Source organism: Ceratotherium simum, chromosome 6, assembly GCF_057802395.1.
Source record: "Ceratotherium simum simum isolate JZ-2026a chromosome 6, ASM5780239v1, whole genome shotgun sequence".
NCBI lineage: Eukaryota > Metazoa > Chordata > Mammalia > Perissodactyla > Rhinocerotidae > Ceratotherium > Ceratotherium simum.
In genome coordinates this window covers 62,803,857-62,828,161 of record NC_141905.1, presented here as the reverse complement: position 1 = coordinate 62,828,161, position 24,305 = coordinate 62,803,857, and the positions used below count along the sequence as shown (strand labels likewise).

Below are 24,305 nucleotides of genomic sequence, written 5' to 3'. Positions count from 1 at the left end.
CCATAATCTCTAGCCTGGATTATCTCAATAGGTCCCAACTGGTTTCTCTGCTTCTGCCCTTACCTCCTGAAGTCAATTCTCAACAGAGTAGCCAAAATAATCCTTTTATTATTTATTTTATTTTGTGAGGAAGTTTAGCCCTGAGCTAACATTTGTTGCCAATCCTCCTCTTTTTTGCTGAGGAAGATTGGCCCTGGGCTAACATCTGTGCCTGTGTTCCTCTACTTTATATGGGATGCTGCCACAGCATGGCCTGACAAGCGGTGCATCAGTGCGCACCCGGGATCTGACCCGGCGAACCCTGGGCCGCCGCAGCAGAGCGCGTCCACTTAACAGCTTGCGCCACTTGGCTGGCCCCCCCAGAATAACCCTTTTAAAATATAAATTACATTATGTCAGTTCTCTGCTCAGAATCTTCCAATGGCTTCCTACTTCAACCAGAATAAAAATCAAAGCTTTATACAGTCATGTACTGCATAGCGACCTTTTTTCGGTCAACAACAGACTGCATATACAATGGTGGTCCCATAAGATTATAATGGAGCCGAAAAATTCCTGTCACCTAGTGATGTAGTAGCTGTCGTAACATCATAGCACAACACGTTACTCACGTGTTTGTGGTGATGCTGGTGTAAACAAATCTTCAGTTCCTTCAGGAGGTATTCCAGAAGAAGGCATTGTTATCATAGGAGATGACAGCTCCATGAGTGTTACTGCCCCTGAAGACCTTCCACTAGGACAAAATGTGGAGGTGGAAGACCGTGATATTCATGATCTTGACCCTGTGTAGGCCTAGGCTAATGTGTGTGTTTGTGTCTTAGCTTTTAACAAAAAACTTTAAAAAGTTAAAAAGTTAAAAGTTTTAAAAATGGAAAAAGCTTATAGAATAAGGATATAAAGAAAATATTTTGTACAGCTGTACAATGTGTTTGTGTTTTAAGCTAAGTCTTATTACAAAAGAGTCAAAAAGTTTGAAAACATTAAAAAGTTTATGGGCCAGCCCCGTGGCTTAGCGGCTAAGTGCACACGCTCCGCTGCTGGAGGCTGGGGTTCGGATCCTGGGTGCGCACCGACGCACCACTTCTCTGGCCATGCTGAGGCGGCGTCCCACATACAGCAACTAGAAGGATGTGCAGCTATGACATACAACTATCTACTGGGGCTTTGAGGGGAAAGAAAATAAATAAATAAAATCTTAAAAAAAAAAAGTTTATAAAGTAAAAAAGATACAGTAAGCTAAGGTTAAAAAATATAAAGTTAAAAATATTTATTATAAATTTAGTGTAGTCTAAGTGTCCAGTGTTTGTAAGTCCACAGTATCGTACAGTAATGTCCTAGGCCTCCCCATTCACCCACCACTCACTCACTGACTCACTCAGAGCAACTTCTAGTCCTGCAAACTCCATGCATGGTAAGTGCCCTCTATGGGTGTACCATTTTTTATCTTTGATACTGGATTTTTACCATACCTTTTCTATATTTAGATATGTTTAGATACACAAATACTTGCCATTGTGTTACAATTGCCCACAGTATTCAGTACAGTAACATGCCATACCGGTTTGTAGCCTAGGAGCAATAGGCTATACCATCTAGGTTTGTGTAAGTACACTCTATGATGTTTGCACAACAACGAAATCACCTAACAACGCATTTCTCAGAACATTTCGCCGTGATTAAGTGATGCACGACTGTAATTGCCTGCAAGGTCCTCCACAATCTGGCCTCTGGGTAAGTAATCTGTTATTCCCCTTGTCACATTCTACTCCAGCCACATTGGCTTCCCCTGTTGTCCCTTAAATACACTTGGTGTGTCTCCCCAACACCCCAGGGTCTTGGCGGTTGGTCTTCTCTTTGCCTTCTTTCCCCAGATGTCGCTATTGCACATTTCTTCCTGTCATTGAGATCCTTTGTTCAGATGTCACCTATATAGTGAGGGCTTTCCTGGCCTCCGTATTTAAAAACGCACCACTCCCCCAGCCCTCACTATCTCTCTTCCTCTGCATTATTTTTTCTCCATAGCACATATCTCCATGTAGTATGTATTCTAGTTTTAAAAAATATTATGTATCCTCCATCATTAAAACATAGGATCTGTGGAGGCCGGCCTGGTGGCATAGTGGTTAAGTTCGTGCGCTCCGCTTCTGTGGCCCAGGGTTCGCAGGTTCAGATCCCGGGCGTGGACCTACACACCTCTCATCAAGCCGTGCTGTGGCGGCATCCCACATACAAAACAGAGGAAGATGGGCACGGGTGTTAGCTCAGGGCCAATCTTCCTCACCAAATATATATATGATCTGTGAAAGGAAGGATTTTCTTTCATGCTGTATCTCCAGTGTCTAGAATAGGACCTAGCACATAGGAGGGGCTCAATAAGGATGTGTTGAATCAATGAGTGAGTCCCATTCTCTCCATCTGTATGGCTTCTACGCTGGTCCAGTCTTGACTGGTCCCCTTGCCTCTCGTCTTGCTCTCTTTCAAAATGCTCTCCATCTAGCAGGCAGGGGCACAGTCCTAAAATGAAAGCTCGATGCCTTAAACCATATACTTTGGGCAATTTGAACTCTACAGTTCCCAACAGGAGTTTTGGGGCTTTTGCCCTTGTTGTTCTGTCTGCTTGGAGAGCTTTTGAAAGTAAAGCCCCCTCTTCTTTTGTCCAGTTCGTCCTTAAGCATCCTTCAGGCTTTGACTTAGATGTCACTTCTTTCAAGAAGCCTTTTTTAATCTCCCCAGACTGGGCTGGGCACCTTTTCTGTGTTTACCTATAAAGGGTAAATGCTAATTGAGCAATTTCTATGTGCTAGGCATCTTAGATGTATTATCTCATATAAGACTTGCAAAAACTCTGTGAAGCGAGTATCCCTTTTCAGATGAAGAAAAGGAGGCACAGGTTAGTCAACCTGTCTAAATCACACTGGTAATAAGTGGTGGAGCTGGGGTAGGACAGAAAGCAGCTTACTGGCTTCCTTTTTGTTTTTTTATTTTTATTTTTTGGTGAGGAAGATCAGCCCTGAGCTAACATCCAATGCCAATCCTCCTCTTTTTTTACTGAGGAAGATTGGCCCTGAGCCCACATCTGTGAGATTGGCCCTGAGCTCACATCTGTGCCCATCTTCCTCTACTTTATATGGGACGCCACCACAGCATGGCCTGACCCGTGCGCGCTCGGGATCCGAACCTGCGAACCCCAGGCCACCGAAGAGGAGCGTGCGCACTTAACCGCTGCGCCACCAGGCCGGCCCCCTGGCTTCCTTTTTAAATTGCCCTCTCTTGTAATTGTTTCCTTGTCTGTTTTCCCCCACTGCGCTATGAGTTCCTTAAGGCCAGGCCTGTGTCCAGTCTCTCAGCACATAGCAGAGTGCCTGGCATGTTTGTTGAAAGAACAAATGAATGAACATATTTTCTAGTTCTTACCGTTCCCACAGTGTTATTGTAGAGGCTCAACGATGCAGGTGGCCTTGCTCTGTCTGGTAAACGTTGTGACCCAGAAGCCCCATCCTCCTTTCTTTCAGTGCTCTCTGGACTGAGATGGGGTGTAGGGTGGCAGGGGTGAAATTGGAAAAACAAAGAAATAAGGGGGACTACCCCCAGTTCTCTGGCCCCAATAAGGCCACTACTCTCATCACAACCCCCTCCAAGTCTCCCTTGCCCCTCAAGTTCCTCAGAGAGCTATGCTCACACAAACCATGGACACCCACCAGCACTTTTCTTGCTCCTTCCCCCATCCTGCCGTTAGTTCTCTCCCAAGGACTTCCTGGCACTAAGAAGAGGGGACTGGGTCAGTGTCACCATGCCCTCATGGAAGGGGCCTGGAGATGGTTGCCCCTCCCAGACCACATCCTGACCTGCCCATGCGGTCTTGGGACACATCCCTCCCTTCTCCTGCCCAGCAAATCACTCTTCTCTCCCCTACCCTGGCCTCCCCACCTCCTCCCCCTCTAGTGCCTGGCAGGCTGGGTTGAGTCACTTCCAGCTTGCATTCTCCTTCTTGTCAGGCCAGTTTGGTAAATCTCTCAGGATCCTCAGCCCCATGGCTCTGGAGCCAATGGGCACCCCTCCCCAGGGCCCCTGACAACCCCTCCCCGCAGATGGGGCAGAGCAGACACCTGGAGGAATGTACAGGCCTTTTGGAGGAGACATTAAAGATCACATGGCAGATTTCTCCCCTCCCTAAATCTAGGGATGGGGTCTCTGCTCTAGGCCCAGGAGCCCTTCTCTTTCCAGAAACAACCCCAGCCTAGTCCTGTCTCCTGGAACCACCTAAGCACAGGATCTCGCTATTCTGTACTTTGTGGGGCAAGAACTTCACCCTGACCCTGGGTCCTTCTAGGCTAGTCAGATGAGGAGGATTAGATCCCTGGTCTCCAAGCTCCAAGGAGAAAGGGGTGTGGCCTGGGCCACGCTGGGGTTGTCAGCCTGGCTTCAGACTCTCCCAGCTCCCTTGCTCTGACTGCCAGAGGGACTGAGGGCCCCAGACAGGACTTGCCCCAGGGGACTTTCTCCAGGGCCAGCCACAGGTCAGTAGGAGGTCACAGGGGAAGGAGTGCTGACCTCCTCCAGGGGAAGGTCCTCCAGATACGGCTGGTTCTCATAGAGGACAGGGAGGGGAACAAGAGTCCCTTCACAGGAGCTGACACCGCCGCCCCCCGCCCCCCGGTGATGACTCCAAGACCTCTGCCATCAGCCCTAGCAGAACACCTTGGGTGCTACAGCTCCATCCTGAGGACCAGGAGAAAAGGCCCTGCCACTCTCCAGGACAGACAACCAGGCCTAGCAGGAAGGGAAAGAATGCATGAGGGCTGAGAGCAGTCCTGCAGGTTCTGGGAACCCTGTCTGGGTGTAAATCTCTCCTGCCTGCCTCTAAGGCCGTTGTTGCCTCCTCTCCCCACAGGTATTAGGCTCTGTTTTGCCCCATCAGGCCCTGGAGAGTCAGGAGCTGGGCAATCCAGGGAAGAAAATCCACCTGCCTCCTCACCAGACTAGGACCAAAAGAGTTGACAGGAAGGGTGGGCTGTCTTCTGTGTCACCCAGTGGGTGTGAGGGTTCTGTGGCTGCCCCTCCACCCTGCCCCCTGGCCCTGGATTAGGAGGTTGAATTTAGATGCCTGGTGAAGGGAGTGGCTGTCTCTTGGCCCTAGCTGGAAGGGGATACAAGGACTCCAAACTGGAGGTGAGGAAGGCCCACTTTCCCAAGTTTTGGTTAGAGGAGGGTAGAAGAGGAGTGAAGTGGCAGAGAGGATCTTACCCACCCGTTCCTCTCCCTAGACTGTGTTCCACACTCCTACCCGCTTGACCTTAGAAGAATTCAAGACCAGTGAGAGAGAGCCCGTCCCTGCAAAGTCATTTCTGCATGACTGAAGAGTCACCAGCTGTGTGATCCTGCTCCTTGACACCCCCTCCACTCCTACACAGTCTTGGGGCCTTTCCCCATGCTGGCTTCTTCTAAGCGGCCGAGTCCAACCCACCCCCTCTGCCAGGGCCCCAGGCTTTCCACTCCTTTACTCCAGGCAGCCAGAAAGGAGCACAAGACACAGGCACTTCTGCAAATATGTTTAATGCACTTAGATTACACAGAGGAAAAGGGAGCAAGAAGGAAACGACATCTAAGTGAGTCACCCAAAAATTCTTACAAAAGTCCCAGGCTGGCTGCAGCCCCCAGGAACTGAGTCGCCATTGACATTAGAAACTAATATAAAATTTTACAAAAGTCTGCTCATTGCAGCATTCAGGTACTTGTACAAAAGGAGGCCTCTCTCCACAGGGCTCCTAACTTGTAACAGGGACCCAGGTACCTCACCTGGCATGGAGGACCTGGAAGCCAGAGAGGAAAGACAACCAGATAAAAAAAATACAGTCAAGGGAATTCTCTACTGGTCTGCCCCATAGGGGCACTGACCTTCAGGTTTTTTCCCTGCTCTCAACTCAGTCTCAAAACCCAGTCCCAAGATCCTGTGTTTATTTTTAAAAATGCCCTAGCCCTTTAGACTCTCCCTAAGGCTTCCAAGTCCCTGCCCTGAAGCCTTGCCTTTGGAAGAGGAAGAGAAGGGCAGGAAGAGGCACCAGCTCCCGGCCAGACCTGAGACCTTACATGAGCCTCTTCCCCTCTGAATGACAGCTGGGTCTGTGGTCCTCTTGCAGCCCACACTGAATGTGAGGAGCCACAGGAGTCTGCCTTATGTAGCAGGCAAACAGCACGGGGAAGCCCCTTCCTCTCAGAAGCTTTAGCCATGGGGACCTGGAGGGAGAGGGTAGGACTGAGCAAGCCTCAAAGAAGCCTATGGAAGAGGCAGATTTAGAGAGGGAGGCCTCTTACCTCCCCAGATCACTATGAGGTCAGGGCTCCCAAAAAGCTTCAGGGAGGGAAGGGAGGGGTACATTTAGTGAGCACTCCCATATGCCAGGTGCTGTGCTGGGCCTGCTACACGATCAGTCTCGCTTGAGCCTCAGTGAGGGTCCCCTCTCACCAGCCAGAAGCTCAATGGAGAGTTCTCTCCCCAAGAAACCTCCAGAAGGCACCTCTGCCCAAGGGAAAGGAGGTCTGGTCAGAGATGGCGGATGTGCTGCCACTCCCCCAGAGCCAATGCACTGTAGGGAAAGGAAATGGAGGCCTGGCCCTAGCCGGACCTTGGAGGTTCCTGACATGGTGGGGCAGGAAGGGGCCACAGCCTTCACGGGCTCATCATCTCAGAGCTCACCTGCTTCCCTCCTGCCTCCCATACTGATGACAAAGCTTAGCTCAGAAAATACCCTCCTTCCCACCAGCCAAACCAGGCAGGTGGAGGCAGGTCCCCAGAAAGAGCATTTGTGGAGAGGCAAGTCAGGGTGCCAAGGAAAGGAGGCAAGCTGGTGGCACCTCTCTGGCCATGAAATGTCAGAAGCCAAGAGCTTCAAAGGCAGGGATGCCGTGGTGGGCAAAGGCCAGGAAATGTCCTTTTGGAAAAGTCCTCGGAGCAGAAGGCACAGCTGCTGCCAACATCAGGTCCAGAGGGGCTTCCGTCTTCACTGGTGGGGGTCTGGAGCCCATCTCTTCCAATACTGCAGACTGATCTGCCTTGAAGCTCTGAGTTTGATGGAGTTAACCAGGTAGCCCTGAAGTGTGTGCAGAGAAGGAACCAGGCCCTGGTAGCCCCTTGAAAATTCAAATCCTGCTCCCTGGAGAGCCCAGCCACTGCCCTCATGGCCTCTGGAGGCAGCTCTTTGGCTGGATCTCTCATCAGATCCGGATCTTCTGTGGCACTCCTTGTGGTGGCCGTGTGTGGTGGGTGCAGGCAGGGGCAGTGCATGGTCTTGTGTGGTCCCTGACAGACAAAAGGACTTTGCTTTGGAAAGGCCTGAATGGTGAACTTGAAATAGTGGTCCCTAGAATCTGGGGTAAAAGGGCATGGAAGGGGCTTGTGGGTTCCAGGTCAGAAGGGGGAGATAACCCAAGAGGACCCCCAAACCATAGGCCAGCAATAGGTTGGCTTCTGGGAGGAAGACCATGAGATCTGCAGTATTGGGGCGAGGGACCAAGGACCACGAGAAGCCAGGATGCAGGAAAGGAGACAGGTCAAGGAATGGGGAATGAAAGATGAGAAACGAATGGATGCAGGGAGGATGGGGGGGTGGCAGAGTGCCGTGTCTGCAAAATCAAAGTGAAAGACATGTTGAGAGGTTGATTTTTCCGTTTTTAATAAGCCAGAGTCCTGCAGCCTGGAGGCTGGGAGGCCCAAGGGATGACGACATGGGCCAGGAGTGGTCATAGAGCTGGAGCCCCAGGCCCTGAGTGGCAGGTGGGGATGGTCTGTGAGGTGCCGGGCCTCACCCTCTCCCAGGCAGGGCTGGTTGGGTGGAAAAGGCCTGGAAGATGAGGCTGGGGCCTCAAGTCTCCGAGAGCCTGATGGTCCCTGAACTTTGTGAGGGCCCAGTCCACTTGGGAACCAGCAGCACCCTTTCCTGGCCCCAGCTAAACTGGGCTCAAGGCTGCCTGGGGGAGTGTCTCAGCTTTCGCCCTGCCCAGGCTCCCCTAGGCCCAGCCAGGAAGAAAAGCCTCTCTGTGCAGCTGGTTCCTTGTGCCAGGGCTGGCGGGCGAACACCGGCACCTTCTCTCGTGGCGGCTCAGGGGGAGATGGCCCCCGGCCCCTGTCTGAGACAATGAGAAAGTTCATCTGGGAATAAAGTTGTTTAAAAAACATTATATACACGGCTTCTGGACATCTTTGAAGAACAATAAAATACCATCGGTTTCTACAAAATAAAATGAGGAGGAAGAAAACCAAACATGATCAGAGAAATTGTTCTGAGGCCAGAGAAGCTTGAATACCAAAGGCTTCCCAGAGTTGAGCTGGGCAGTGCCCCCACACGGCCACTCCATCTCCCTTCGGCTGTGCTGTGTGGTGAGGCGTAGCAGGGAATGAGGCCTTTGTCCACCTAAGGGCACAGCAAAGTTCCAGAGGCAAATCTCAAACCAGAACCTGTGGCAGCAGCAGGAGGGGAAGGTTTGCCTTTGCCGGCTCACGGCCTCGTGGGGCCAGGGCCTGGTCACATGGGCTTGGCCGGCTGAGAGGTGAGGCCCCTGAGCTGCAGGTGAGGTGTGGCCTGTGGCCTGTGCACGGCGTCCCACCGGCTGTGGGTGCGGTGGCTGCGCAGTCATCCTCACACTGTCCTTTCATTTGTGGGAATCTCTCGCACGCAGTTGTTTCATTGGAAGTCACCGGGGAGCAGCTGGGCTCTCCCTTGGCCCCTGCAGGGCCCACCCAGGCTAGTGCAGAGGACTGTCGAACACTACGTCGGGTAGGATGGAGACTTTCAGCTTCTTTTCGGGCCAGCTGTACTCTTTGGGAAGTTTGAACTGTGGAGAGAGCAAGCACAGAGCCAGAGGGCAGTTAGCAGGACCCACCGCCTTCTTCCCGGATTGCCTAGAGAGAGGTCAGGATCCTCACCCAGGCCCTATCCCCTGGGTACTGGGGGCAAGACAGGCCCCTGGTTGCCTGGCTTCAATCTCAAATGCTAGACCCAGGTGGATGGCTGGGGTCAAGTGGCTGGAGTTTGATGACCCCTTTTGTCCCCTTGCCCTGCCAATAATTAACCAGGGTTGGAAGAGGCCTGTTTTCTAACTCTTTCTTGACTGTGCTGACCTCCCTCCAGCTCACTTCCTTGGTTCTGCCTCCAGCCACAAGCATGTCAGGAATCTGCTCCCTGAGGCCCTGGGGCTGGAGGATGGGGGGCAGGGGGAGGGTGCAGATGCTACAGGGAAGTGGCTAGAGGTCTGGAACTCTGCGGTCCTGTCCCCACCATGGCTTCTCTTTCAGAGGCTGGTGAGGAAGGACCCTGGAACCTGCCCTCTGTAGCCTTTGCAAAGGCTCGGCCTCAGTGGGGGGTGGAGGAGCAGAGAGTGTGGCTGGAGGTGATTTCTTGGGCTTGGTGCATCCTTGGGAGGCACAAACTCCCATGCTGCTCCCCCTTGTTCATTCTCATCTGCTTCCCAGGGTTAGTAGTCCCAGTGGTGGCCAAGGAGACCCCAAGGCCTTCCTGCCCCACCAGGGGAATCACTGACTTGCTTACAGTTTTGTTTCTCAAGCTTCTCGAGGGGATAGGGGAAGATATCTTATTCCCTCTGTATTCTAGGACCTTGCATGTGGTCTGGCACACAGCTGGTGCTCAATAGATGCTCACTGACTTGGAAACAGGGTCTGCTTTTTATGACTCTCACTGTCCTGGGGCTCAAAGAGAAGTCAGGCCAGGCTGGAAAGGAGGAAGAACAGAGCCCTCTGCCTGCCTAGAGCTGGGGCGGGAAGTGGATAGGCCTGACACTTCCTGGCTGGCTCTGTCTCTCTCCCTCTGATGGGGGAGTGTCCAAGCCAGGACCAAAGTAGAGAATGGGGCAGGGTGTGGGGACAGCCTCTGGACAGGAAAGCAAAAAAAACCCCTCATTTTTAGTGACCTACTTTCCTAAGTGGCCCCTGGCTCTTGTCCCTCCTGCCTGGACTGTCCCCCTCCCATCCCCTCAACACCCAAGCTCAAAGCAGCAGTCTGGCACAGTGCCATTCCAGTGCAACATGGCCTCTCTGGAAGTGCTTCTGGGCAGCTGGCTCCGGTCTAACTGAATGGGAGCCAGGCCTCAGGGACCAGTGATCTGTGGGGGTTGATTGGCTGGCACAGATTGGGTGCTTGGTGATTCTGAATGTATAAATGAGTTAATTTACCAAGCTGCATCCCAGAGGACAGAGAAGACACTATCCTATTAGGGGTGACTTCAGGCTCTGAGGAGTTCCTGGAGACCTGGACAGGACAGTCCCACCCTCTGCACTCTCCTCTACCCTGTGGACGTCAGAGGCCACCGTGTCCTGGCTGACTCGGCCTTGGGAACCCTTGCAGCTGGAAGTTCCAGTGCTGGCTGAAAGCTAGCTGCTGCCTGGCCTCCCTGTGGCTTGAAAGCCTGGCCCCTGGGAGGTAAAGAAGCTCTCCCACAAACACACTTCCCGGCAGACAGGGCGAGAGAAGGGTCTGTCTCTGCCATAGGCAGAGGAGGGCCCAGAAGAGCTTTCTAGAGGCCAGGCCAGCTTGCTAATGTTCCACTAACCTATCAGGCATTGGGGCCAGGAAGGCTCAGATCCTGCTGGGGTGCTGCTTAGTAGGAGGCCGGGGGAGGGGAAGGGACTTTCCAGGATGAGGTAAGTCCCCACAAATGAGGATGCCGGGAACAAGGAAGAAAAACAAAGGGGATTATGGGCTCCATTCCTGTACCCCAGAGGAGTAGCCAGGGAAGGCACAAGCCCCCACCTGGCCTGCCAGCTCCTTGGGCTCTGGGCTAGGGCTGGAAGAGGCAGACCAAGAGGGGAGAGCTTATGGTTGGGGAAGGGAGGAAGGAGAGTGGCTCCTGGGTGGCCTGAGGCGAGAGCAGGAGTCCCTCACTGCCCACCAGAACTCCCCAGTGGAATGTTCTCTGGCAGCAGGCGTGGGCTTTCTGTTCAGAACCTGCCAGGGAACAGCAGGGGCTGGGGAGAACTCGTACTAGCCTGAAGGCCCTGGCTGCCTCTTCAATGAGGTTCTCAGGAGCCGGCAATTCAGACAATTTGCTGGGTGTCCTTACGAGGGCTGGGGGTGGGGCAGGGGGTGGTGGGAAGACAGAAATAAAGATATTTAACATCTCCAGGGTCTCCTTTCCAGCCTATCCCCACACCACACACACACACACACACAGAGGCTCACATGCACACACACACGCACACACACACGCTCCTGGAAACTGGAACCCACTATCAGAGAGAATCAAACAGGCTTACTTCCTCTGGAGAAGTCAAATCTTCTAAGTCCTCCAACATTTTCTCTACAAACTCTCCGGTCAACAGAATCTGGGAAGAAGACACAAGACAGGCTTTTATTTTTTTTAATATATGGTCTTTTTGCCAACTGCCAAGCTATGGACCTTTCTTCTGGCCATGGAGGAGATAGGAGCCACAGTGATCTGTTCTAGGGACAGAGGGAAGTGCCTGAGGCCTATCCCCGATGGTCACCCCCCACCCCCTGCCTGCAATTCTATCAGAGGGACTAAGAGAAGGAAGGGCATCAGAGGACAATGGGGAAGCATGGGGACATCTGGTGGGATGGAAGTGTGGGTCACAGAAGGGACATGGAAATGCGTGGGAATTTACCCTATTTTGGCTGTTCGGGCCTCCTGCATGTTGCAGTGCGGCAGAGGGGAAACAGAAAAACCGAGGGGCAGAGAAGAGCAACTGCCAACATCCTCCGTGCCCAACCAGGCTCATATGTCACCCCCCCCACCCCGACTTGATAGGACAAAAGGAATCTGTTTGGATTTGGAACACAAGCCTTGTCTGGAATCTGGAAATGCCCTGGAAGGTACATCCAAGAATGTCTGAGTTGGAGAATTTGGAGACTGTGCACCAAGCTCTCTCATTTTACAGATGGGAAAGGGAATCTCGACTCCCATTTCCATCAAGGCATCCACATTCTCTCAGGCCGGAAGCTCCCAAACCCCTGCCCTGTAGGCCCCATTCAGCCACTGAGTTCTTCAAAACTTCCTTTGAGAAAACTCTTCTCCAGGTCACCTCCCAGCTGTCCCACTTTGCTGCTCTAGTCCGATGCCTTGTCACTTTATGCTTTGATGTCTGGGACAGCCTGGCTCCGCTATTCGGCTGGCACAACCACCGCCCTTAGCCCCTAAAGAAGTTTTCACAGCTAATGGGAATGTCCAAGGGCACTCAAGCCTTCCTCAATCTGATGGCCTGGTTTCCCAACAGGCTCCTCTGCTCAGGCTGGCTCTGCAGAGCCAGGCCAAGCTCACCCCAGGCCTGTACCATGCTGGGCCCAGGCTGAGGATGTCGTTCCTTTTCCCAGTCTGACCCCTTCCTCTACCCCTCTTCTCCCTGTGCTGGTCCATGGGGCCTTCTGCCCTCTGCACTAGAGCCTTCTGAACCCCTGGCTCTACCTGCCTCTGCTTTGCCTCCTCCAGCAGACTTTGAATGCCCTGGGTGGGGCACAGAGGACGAAAGACAATGGGGTGAAGACCAAGGTGAGGGGCTCCTCTGAGGAAGACCCCCCTATGAGAAGGATGGGGATCAAGAACTTGAGAAAATACCCTGGGAGTTGTCCACTCTATCTGTTCATCTCACAAGCTGACTATATCCCAAATGTTGTCCAAAAGTTTCAACATTTGGAAATAATCAGCTTGTGAGATGAAGTGAAATGGCAGAGAAGAGCAAGCAGGGTTACTAGGGACCTCACAGGATGGAAGACTCCAAAGGAAGGAAGTTGATGGGGTGGAGGTGGGGGCAAGGAATGAGAAAACCACCCAGGTGAGCCGACAAACCACCACCATGCCAGGCACTGTGATAACTGCTCTTATATCTTATCTCCTTCAGTCTCCTTACAGATGAGGAAACTGAGGCACAGAGAGGTTATGTAATTTGCTCAATGTAACAAAGCTTGTGAGCGGCTGAGACAAGACCATACTCCTGGTCATGTCTGGACTCTAAAGTTAGTGCCTGAAGTATTGCTTCCAAACCCTGAATTCTTACTCACATGACATTTACTCATTTATTCATTCTTCCATTCATCTGCCCATCAATCTATTCACTTCCACAGCATTCCCTGGGAGCCTCTGCTAGGCCAGGCCCTGGGTGGAGCCCCAGGGACACAGGCAGGAAGGCAGTCCATTCCCACCTGGACATGCACCCTCCCTTGCTTGACAGGGAGCCAAGGATGTCTCCTTCCCAGGCTGCAACCCCACATCAGGAACAAAACAGCTCTGACCACTGGCCCGGATCTCCACACCAAAGTTTCTGTTTGAGGAGCTCAGGCCTCAAGTGAGGACAGAGACAAGGTTTAGACAGGCAAAGTCGGTACACGGAGATGCCACCTAAGGTGCCGCTTCCCAGCCCCGTTCTTCCTCCACGTTCCCCCAGGAGGGGCTGGCTGACTCCTCTCCCAGACTGCAGTGGCCCTTTCCCAGTCACCCTGATCCTCCCACAGCCTGAGCCCTTGCTCCTCTTCCTCTTATCCCAGGGGTTTTCCCCCCCAAAAAGTCCAGAGTTTCTCTACCAGTTATCACCAGTCTGCTTGAGTAGTATAAAAGTCACATTCATATTTTTGGCATTTCTAGGGCTTGTTGCCATCTCTGCAAATGCTAGCACAAACAAGAGCATACCTAAAACCCAATTATATTACAATGGCTCCAGTCCGGGCCAGGCCAGGCTGATTTCTAACCCACAAATAATTTGAAGGAGGGATTTTCTGCCAGAGAGGTAAATAGGTCTGGGGCTGTAACTAGTGCTGGGGCGGGGGGAGGGTTCACAGGAGCTGTGGCCACCCAGTGAGACTTGAGAGAGCTGTGTCTCAACAATGGGAAAGGTAACCCCACCAACACGGAATTCAGTCCTAAGCCAGTTCCTCTGACAAAGGTCTGGAATTAGTGGTAGAGAGAGGGTGAGTTATGGCGGCTTTTAGTAGAGTAATTACCAAGTGTGTACCATCTGTGTATGGACTCATTTTATACTCAGCTAGGGGAGGGGATGGCAAGATCACAAAAGGGGACAAACCCTAGTCGCCCCTCAATTTTCACTTTTGGTGATTTCCTGGTTCCTGCTGGAAACTTCACATTATTTTAAAAGAATTAAACAGGGAAAATTATACATGAGATCTGCATGATATTAAGGGTGACGTATCCTGCAAAGAAACACGACAGACTGTCATAGCTCCAGGCACCTAATTTAATTTCCTTTGAGAGTTAAACCTTAGAAGCTTGGACTGAACAAACAGGCCCTGTTCTTTGTATATTTCAGACCTGGAACTGAGAATGTTAACAGATCTTATCAACAGGACACTGGAGATAGACAGCTATGATGGAGCGGCTCCTGGGTGCTCTCACAAGTAACAGACTCGCCGTTGTGATGCAAGTGTGGGAAAAGCCTGTGCAATTCTGGGGCTTGAGGCTCTTGAAGCTCGCTGAGTCCCTATGGAGCTGCCTGGCTCTGCCACAAATAATAACAGAAATGGTTATGACAATGACAGCAGTAATGATAACACCACCAATAGTAGGAGCAATGCTGTGTCCATGTGCCAGGCATAAGTGCTTGACAGTATCATTTCACTGAATCCTTATGGTGGTCCTGAGAGGGAGTTAACTAGCATCTCCATTTTGCAGAGGAGAAGGTGTCAAGAGGAGGCAAGTCTCCTCAACTTTAGAAGAGCAGTGATCTGACCTCATGGTGGTAGAGGATGCTCTTTTCCTGTCTGAGGAAAGTACTCTGATTCTAGAAGCCTTGTGTACTCAGTGCTGAGTCCTCTCTCTCCTCTGATGGGGTAGGTGAAGGTGACTTTGCCTTTGACCAATGGCCTAGAAAACCAGCAGTCCCAACCCCAACCAGCCACACATCTCTCGGCCACCTGCTCCACTCAAGGGGCTGGAACCCTGAGTGTCAGAGACACACAACTGCTCAAAAACCAGGTTGGCCACCTGGAAAGGAAGGCAAACCATGCCCAAAGATGGTTTTCAAGGGGGAATAGTGGGGGAAATTTCCAGGCCAGCTTGATGAATGCATACATAAGGCAACAGTTACTCTAGCCCTGAAAACAGTTGTGGAAATAATAATAACAATAAAAATGATAATAGCACTCATTGACGTTGCACTCACCAAGAGCCGGGCATAAAACGCTTACATTTGTGCACAAACAGTCCTTGGAGAGAGGAGACTCTCTAGTGAGAGGGGAAAGCCCCCCAACCAATCTGAGCAGCAAACTCCCCTGGGAAGCTTTTGAAAATATGAAGATGCTAGGACCTATCCAGATCTTCTGAATCTAGACCTTCTGAGGCACAACATCCCAGGCAAAGCCAAGGCATCTGCATTTTTAAAGGGCACCCCAAGAAATCATGGTGGGGGGAGTGCTGGGAAATACTGAGGCTCACAGGGGAAGGGGTTTTGCACATAAGCTGAACCAAGATGGCTGCAGCTCCCCCGCCATCTAATTGGCCAAGCTGTGAGGGGAACAGTGGCTCCCTGCCCCCACCCCCAACCCCCACCTTGGGTCAGGGAGGGGGCTAGGAATCTAGGCCAGCAGCTTACTCCAAGGTGCTCACAACTGGTACCTTAGGACAGCCTGGCTAGTTGGTGACAAGGGAGGATTGTCAACAATCTCCCAATTCCCCAGGCCCCAGCAAGTTCCAGAAGGAACCCAAAAAGTGATGTTTTGTCAGTGCCTGTCCTGGGCAGGCCCGGCTGTGCTGCAGGCAGGAGTGCAGCTGCTGCAGATCGGATTCAAATGTCTGTGGTCAACGATATTTCTGAGTCTGCAAACAGCGCTGACAATGCCCACCCCTTCCCCTTGGTGTGACAATCCACACTTTGTCTGGGACCTTGTTTGCTCTTCCTGTTGACACGGTGTTCTTGCTTCCCAACAAGTTTGGCTTTCTTTTTCCCTCCCTTTCCTTCTCTCAGGGAAGGAAATGTGTTGTTTACAGGGTAGGGCCTGCCAAGGAGCTGCTCTGGCACCCACAATGACAGCGGAGGAGGCAGGGACGAGGAAGCAGTCCAGTCTGCGTCCCACCCCGACAAAAGCCAGAAAACAGCCCAGAGACCCGCCAGGCTTGGGGGCAGAGGCGTGTGTGGCAGGTATGGCTGCAGTGATGGCAGAGTGAGGCCTCACTCATTCCTGTTCTCGGTGAGTGTTGAGAAGTTGGCCTTGGTGGCCAGGAGCAGGCTCAGACTCCTCCTGCTCTGGCTGTTGGCTGGTGAGGGCACAGCAGGCCATCACAGTCCTCTCCTGAAAGGCAGGGTGCTGTACTTCCCTGGGTACAGTGCTGGGACTTAAACCTTAATGGGTGTATCCCTGGACAATGAGGTCCCCGTGACAGCTCAAGCAAAGGTCTCCAGGGAGAACAGGCTGTGGCCAGGTTCACCAGTGGAAGGAGAAAAAGTAGAGGCATCAAAGAGGAGCCACCCAGGGCCTGGGCCAGGGATCGCCAAGCGTCTTCCACACAATGTCCAAATGGGTGGTTGGGGACAGGAGATGGCGGGGCTTGTCCAGAGGATAGTGGTGAGTCAGCCACTGGGCTAGGAGGAGAGCCCAGCAGTTATTCCCCCAGCCTGGCCTGGAGCAGTGGAGCCCACTCGGAACAGCTGCTGGGTGTCTTCTCCCAAGCCTGGGGCCTCCCATCAGGGCTGGTGGGGAATGGCCAGGAATGGGGGCGCCACCTGGGTGAGCTGTCAGACACCACACAGCTGAGAAAGCACTGCAGGGCTTAAAAAAATATTCTCATATTTGGTGACGTGACCCCTATGTGACCTCTGGGGCCGAATTCTCCCCCTTCAGATCAACCCTGGCTGGGGATGGATGAACGACTCATCTCTGGGCTGGGCTCCCGCTCAGAGGACTAACAGCCCGGTGTTGACAAACTGAAGAGAGAGAGGCTTGCTGAAGCCACTGGGATGAGGAATGCTGGGGGAAGGTGTGCAGGAGAGGATGCTGGCAGGCCTCCCTCAGGGTCTAAAGATGCTCCTGCAAAGCTCTGAAGTTGGCTGACAGGCTTTACCATCTCAACCAGGATGAAAACAACAAATGGTAGGGCAGATGGAGTCAAGGTGTCGACCTCTGGAAACTGAAAAGCCTGTGGAATTGGAGCAGGATTCCTGCTTCTCCTGCTCCTCCAGGAAGCAGGAAGTGGCCACTGCACTCACCCTGGGATTGCAGATGGCCCTGCTTTTCTGTATGCTGGGGCCTTGATGTTCCTCGAGCTGGAGAGATGAGGACGGGGTGCTTGGAGGGCAGGTACAGGCCCAGGAGTAGGTAGGTGTGGAGGCCTGTCTGGGGCCACCCCACAAGCTCCGGAAAGGGCCGATTCCCTCACCTGCCTTTTTCTCTCAGCCTCTCCTTTGTCACTCTTCCTCCATGTGGGGTGTCTTTGCCATGCCTTTTCCCCAAGAGGTAAGAGGCCTGGGTTGGTAGCCAGAACAAGGTGCCAAGGCTGGGAGTGAGGGCTTCCAAGGCTGTTGAAGGCTCACGCAAGAAAGTCATCCCAGTTCCTCCCAATTTAGCTGGGACCAATGGGGAATGCTCAATCAGTAGCTAAGAGAACAGAAGTCTGGGTCTCTTCAAGTCCTAGGTCTGCTGCATTCAGCAACTTCCTGTTCCTCTGCCCCCAACAGGCCTGGGCACACAGGGGCCAAGGAGACATCTCCGATCCTGGGAGTAAGAGCAAGAGAGTCCTACAGGGGTGAAGGCAGGCCTCTCTGTGTTGGGATCTCCCTCGAGAGGGGCCTGGGGCTCACTGGTGACTATGAGCCTAACCCTAGGCCTCCAGGAGGTCCTGCAGACTCCCAGAGAGACAGCCAGCCCCAGAGGGAGACACAGAGGTCCACAAGTAATTACAAGCCCAGGTTCCCACAAGCTAGGGAGCTGCCTGTGACCACAGTGGCAAGACCCTAAAGGGGAAGGCAGGCTGGCAGTCAGATGCAGAAAACACTGACTGCTTTGGGGGCGGGGAGGAGGGCTGGTGTGGGTATTGGCTCCACAGCTGAGGACTGGCTGGGCTGGGGGCAGGGGCAGAGGGTTTCCCAGGGCTCCTTGGAAAGGGCCTGAGAAACCCCTTAGTGAGTGAGGGTGCGTGCTTGGGGAGTGGGGCCCCAGCCAACCTTCCTGGGAGCTACCCTGTAAGCTGGCCCGTGTGGTGGACCACACTAATGAGCCCATAACACAGGCCTTTGATTAAGCAGCTCCCAGCACAGCAACTTTACTGAAACATGCCGAGGCCAGCAGCTGGTTCCCACCGCTCCCGGTTCCCAGGGCAACAGCGCACCGGAGGGGACCATGTGCTGGGCGTCCGCAGTGCTGCCCAGTGCTCAAGCTCACTGAGGGGCTGCCAGGGAGGCGAGCGGGAGTGGAGCAGGAGCGGAACATCAGCAGGGTATAAGGGGCTTGGGAACTGGGGTTGAGTCCAGAACTCTGGGGGGCCTAAGGGGCAACATGATATCTGCTGATTCCTCTGGGGGCCAAGGTCCCCTGGCTGCTGAGAATTGGAGATGCTAACCAACCCCTCCTCAGGGTAGGAAGATGGAGATGGCAGGACTCCAAGGACAGGTTCAGAGTTGAGCACGTGAAAGGTAACTGGGTGGAATTTCTTCTTGAGTTTGGGGCGACCCCAATCCCAACTTGCTCAAGAAAATGTGCTTGAACCTTCAATACACACAAATAGCTATCTGAGGACACTTCTGCTGAGACCTGCTGGTACACTGTTGCCTACTTGGAATGATGACCTGTGACCTCTTAGGGGCTGGGGTCTCCTGTACTGTCCCCACCTCCCTGCTCCTTATCAGCTCTGCCCAGGCAAGAGGCCTACTCCCTTCCCTCTCTCCACAGAGGCAGCCTGGCGGCCTGGGGTACGGCTGGGGGTGGGGAAAGGCCCTTTCCACTTCTGCTGGGCTAATTTCAAATGTTACACTTCAGCGCTTTTGCTACAGTAACTACCAACACCACATGGACAGAAATCTAATGTTACCAAGTAGGACTTTTAAAATGTATTTATAACTTTATGGTTCAAAGTAATTTTGTTATGAAACAATGTAATACCAACAGTGGAAAAGGCAAGATAATTTATGGAACACAATATCCCTAAAGCACCAGCTTCCATTTTGACCTTGGCTTATTCTGGGGAGTGTGGTTGGTGTCCTTTGTTTGCTGTTTGTTTTAATTAAGGGTTAGTATTTTGGTGGGGGGGGTAGGAGGGAGCTGGCCTGAAGGAGGAGAAATTCGGCTGCAAGCCGGCACACACACACAAAAAGCATGCCCATGTTAACAGTATACGTGCTTCACAGACCCCCCAGACCGGGTTAAGCCCACAAAACCAGCATAATTCTCTTCCCCTCTACTATAATCCCCCCTGCTCCCATACACCACAAACAAGGCAGGGTCACCTTTTGGACTAGGGTCAGATTCCATTTCTGGATACTCCTGAGAGAGGTAAGGTGGAGAGTTCCTCCTCCCACACCCCCAAGAAACAAGAAAGGATGTTGTTCCTCTAATACATCTGGGAGTATGCTGGACCACGTCGAGCAGCCATTAGAGACCTGGGACAGGGTGAGGGCTGGAAGGAGGCCTATGGCTTTCAGCACCCCCAGCACCCCGCTTGGCAGTGGCTCGGAAGCTGTGCTCCAGCCAGAAGAGCAAAGGAGGGACAAAGTGTTCTGGACAAGCCAGCAGGTTTCTGTGCAGAGAAGCTGGGCTTCCATCAGGAGGAACAGAAGAGCCGTTAGACAAGGGGAGAAGGGGAGGCTCTGTCTGCTGAGGCCTGCCCATCCCAGCCCCAGGTCCAGGTCCAGATGCCCACTTTCTAGGAATTCTGGTGGGATTTCCATATAGCCACTAGAGAGAGGCGTCCACACTTCCTCCCATCCCGTTTCACCCTCGGTTTCCTGTACCTTGGTTTATCCAGGGTACCCAGAGTGCAGAAAAGTCTCAGCTCTCTCAAACCTGGATTTCCATGGCAAACAGATCTACCAATGGTCAGGGCCTGGGAGTAATCACTTGTGTCTCAGGTGATAGGCGGAGAGGCCAGAAAATGCTCCTGAGCTGGTGGGATAGGCAGCAGCATCCATACTCCACATGGCATCTCACAACCAGCCCCTCAGGAAGGGAGCTGCCAAAGGAGATGGAGGGGGCAAGGACGGGACGAGCCCAAGGAAGGGAGGTAGGGAGAAGAAAAAGAGCCTTCTCACTTGTAACCAGGGTCCATGAGCTGCGTAAGGGTGCTCCTCAGTGGCAAAGGCGCCTTCCACTCCCGTGGAGACGAATGTGATGGCCATGTCACCTGTGATACTTTTATATGTAAAGTGCCGTCCATGCAGGAGCCTGCCCCTGGGGATGGGAACACGGAGACAGTGAACAGCAGGCCTAGCCAAGGCTCAGGGTCTGTGGGGGCTATGCTCCCTGGGACAAGGTGCCTGGCAAATGCCCTCCTAACCACTAACCACCTAACCACATGCCCACTCACAGGCGACCATAACCAAGCATGTTCGCTTCAACACCTTCCAAGTTCTCTACTGTCATTCGCCTGAAGTGCTCAAAGCTAGCAGAGACACTAGATCAGCATTCAAAGCGCCTGCAGGGGTAGTGAATCCACCTCCTTCATGTCCTGGTGAGGAAACTGAGGCCAGAGAGGCAGTTAGCAATGTGCCCCAAGGTCATGCCCAGAACTAAAAGGGAGGTCATGTCCCCCTTTGTCTGGAGGGTGGGCGTGAAGTTGTACCTAAACAAATTTCCCTTCCCCTGGATGATAGCGTAGTGCCTTCACAGCACAACCCGTGTCCAGGGCAGAATCTTCCACCTGCTCCTGGGCCCTCCCACAAGATTTAAATGGCTGGCTCCAAGGCCAGGAGCACACCTTAAAAAAAAAAAAAAAAAAAGGCTGAAGCCAAGTGGGGTCACTCTGAGGCAGCCACAAGAAGTTACTGTTAATCCCCAGTCTGGAAATACACCTGGGAGAAGGGCAGGCAGGGGCAACCAGTGGGGCAGAGATGCCAGTCAGCAAAGGAAGCGAAACCTGTTCTCTGCTTTCTCAGGCTGCCTCAGATTAACCCTTCACCAGACTAAAGGCCCTGAGCCTGGGCCAGAGAGGGAGCTGGGAGGAAATGGCTGGGGTCCTGGTGGGGGTGCCCTGCCAGCCCCTATTCATTCTGACCATTGTTGTCTTCGCCCTGTTGCCCAGGGTGGCTGGCCAAGGCTGGTTAGCATTCAAGCTCCTTCCCCAGGCTCTGGGGACTGTGGGGAGGGTCCAAACCAGGGTAACTCCTTTCTTCCTTGTCACTGATGTCTGAGTTGAGTTCTTCTTGTTGCCTTTCCTACTATAAAAGTGCTGGTGGAAACCCTGAGGGCCGTGGAGGAAGCCAGCTGCAACAGATTCAGCCCTTTGCAGCATCCCCAAGCAGAGGGCTGAATCCTGGCCACAGGGCTGGGTTTCTGGCACTGTGGACAGCAGCTGAAGGGACAAGGCTGGGCTTCCAGGTCCCTTAAGGAGTCTGCTGGCCTGGCCACTGGATTTCGAGAACTGAGTGTTTTGCATGGGAAAAGCAGCAAGCAGGAGAAAATAGAACCCAGCCCACCAGAACCCCTGCCCTGCTACCCCAGTGCTACTGGGGACCCTGCCACCCCTGACTCTGGGCTCATGGGATGGCAGGGGCATCCAAGACTCCTAGGTCATTGAACCTTCCTAAGGGAGCAGGACTGAGGGACACTTCTCTGGACAAAGAAGAGGCTCCCCCACAGGCCCAAGATGGAGCTGCCTGACTAGGCCCCAGACTCCACTAGGTGTGGGGGAGATGGCAAGTACAGGCCTGGGGGCTCCTTGAGGCCAAGATGTGTGATGTGGGGCTCACCTTAGGCAGAGAGGAATAAGGGCTCCTGACTCTTGGTTGAATTTCAGATGGACACTCTCGAGTTGCCGGGTGCGGATCAGCTCATGGGGAATAATGGCCGTGGAGCTGTCGCTTTCTAGGCTGTCTTTGCGGCTCCTGCGAAGCAAGCACAGGAACAGGTTCAGCACAAGGTAAAGACTGCAGGGAGGAGCAAGGTAAGAGTTTCTCAGGCTGGGTTCCTGAATAATGACAATGACGGTGACTGATGGTAATAATAACAACAGCCACCATTCACTCTGTGTCTGCCAAGTGCCAGCCACTGTGCAAAGCTCTCTTCACTGACACTACTCCTCACAATGCCGCCATGAGGTGGGCACTATTCTTTTTTTTTTTTTATTGATGTCTTAATAGTTTATAACTGTGAAATTTTGGTTGTACATTATTGTTTGTCAGTCACCATATAAATGTATCCCTTCACCCCTTGTGACCACCCCCCAGCCCCCTTGCCCCTGGTAACCACCATACAGTTCTCTCTGTCCGTGTGTTGGTTTATCTTCTACATATGAGTGAAATCATGCAGTGTTTGTCTTTCTCTCTCTGGCTTATTTCACTTAACATAATACCCTCCAGGTCCATCCATGTTGTTGCAAATGGGACGATTTTGTCTTTTTTTATAGCTGAGTAGTATTCCATTGTATATATATATCACATCTTCTTTATCCAATCATCACGAGGGACATTTGGGTTGCTTCCATGTCTTGGTTATAGTGAATAATGCTGCAATGAACATAGGGGTGCATAAGCCTCTTTGGATTGTTGGTTTCAGGTTCGTTGGATAGATTCCCAATAGTGGGATAGCTGGATCATAGGGTATTTCTATTTTTAATTTTTTAAGGAATCTCCATACTGTTTTTCATAGAGGCTGCAGCAGTTGGCATTCCCACCAGCAGTGAATGAGGGTTCCCATTTCTCCACAGCCTCTCCAACACTTGTTGTTTTTTCTCTTGGTGATTATAGCCATTCTAACAGGTATAAGGTGCTATCTTAGCGTAGTTTTTTTTTTTAAGATTTTATTTATTTATTTTTTCCCCCTCAAAGCCCCAGTAGATAGTTGTATGTCATAGCTGCACATCCTTCTAGTTGCTGTATGTGGGACACGGCCTCAGCATGGCGGGAGAAGCGGCACGTTGGTGCGCGCCCGGGATCCGAACCTGGGCCGCCAGCAGCAGAGCGCGTGCACTTAACTGCTAAGCCACGGGGCCGGCCCTTAGTGTAGTTTTGATTTGCATTTCCCTGATGATTAGTGATGTTGAACATCTTTTCATGCACCTATTGGCCATCTGTATATCTTCCTTGGGAAAGTATCTGTTCATATCCTCTGAGGTGGGCACTATTCTTATATCCCTTTTACACATAAGGACTGGGGATCACGGAGGTTGAGCAACTTGTCCAGGTCGCATAGGCGGGGCATGTGGAGCTGGGATTTGGTTGCAGGTAGGTCTGGTTCTAAAGCCTCATCTTTGGCCAACATATACAAGTTTATGTCACAGTGGCTTGTTCTTCCCTATGAGAGTGGCGGGAGCTTCTGGAAGCCCTTCTTCCCCTGCCCTGAAGCCTCAGACTCCAAGTTCTCCAAGGCTAGTACTCCAAGAGTACCAGGAGATGCGGCTCCAAGAGCTTCCTTCCAGCTGACCCTGAAAAGTCTGTGACATCAGAGCAGGCTCTGAGCACGCACAACCCTACTAACGGCCAGGAGCTGCAGTGACATACATATCCTTCATCTAACCAGGAAATGACACAATCCTCACTGAAGGAGTGGAAACCAGACTCTCAGGACTCAGACCAGTGGGCTTGGCTGGGCAGGAGAACCAGGCCACCACCCTGCTGGGCTTCAAGGCCCTAGGAGCCCTGTGCCAGATTCCTCTAGACTGTGCCCCGGCCACAGTGAGTTGTCACTGCTGCCTCCCATTCCCTCCTGTCCTGCTTCCCACCCACAGCTTGTTCCACAGCTGGGCCACAGGGTCCCTTTGCAATCTAAGATTTGCTCTTTCAAATTCAGCTGCCCCCACTGACAACCTCTCAAATCTGCCTCAGCCGGAAATGAGGGTTACCCACTGATCCTATTCAAAAGGCCGGATCCTGGTTTGGGCTGTGAATCTCAGAACAATTCCCCAAGTGTCCATCAAAATACTGGGTGAGAGGCTCTAGTTATTTATCATTCAAGGGGCAGGAGCCACCTAGGATGTCTGGGCTTGACAGACAGCCGGTGGGGGCACAACCTCCTCACATACTGGGGGACTGAGCACTGGGGCCTGTGGCCAATGAGGCACCTCGACAGGCAGAGCCCCTCCCCAGAGGGAGGGTGTGAGGTCAGCAGGCAAAAGGATGGAAGGTGACATCAGGCAGCACAGGGCTCCGCTGAGGCAGTGGTTTATAAAAGCCCTTGAGGTAATGGGGACCATTC

At 52.6% G+C, this 24,305-nt stretch overlaps 1 protein-coding gene across 2 annotated transcripts in view; it reads right to left on the bottom strand.

Annotated features, from left to right (window-relative positions):
• Nucleotides 1-5,537: 5,537 nt before the first annotated feature.
• SUFU (SUFU negative regulator of hedgehog signaling) overlaps nt 5,538-24,305 on the bottom strand; it is a 105,013-nt gene continuing 86,245 nt past the window's right edge. For both annotated transcript variants that reach the window (XM_014785696.2, XM_004428012.3), the window contains exons 9-12: nt 21,863-21,997; nt 20,207-20,345; nt 11,264-11,332; nt 5,538-8,829 (exon numbers count right to left, since the gene is read on the bottom strand). In XM_014785696.2, the coding sequence (XP_014641182.1) occupies nt 8,740-8,829; nt 11,264-11,332; nt 20,207-20,345; nt 21,863-21,997 (433 nt within the window). In that variant the 3' untranslated portion in view covers nt 5,538-8,739. The remainder of the gene's footprint in view (nt 8,830-11,263; nt 11,333-20,206; nt 20,346-21,862; nt 21,998-24,305) is intronic.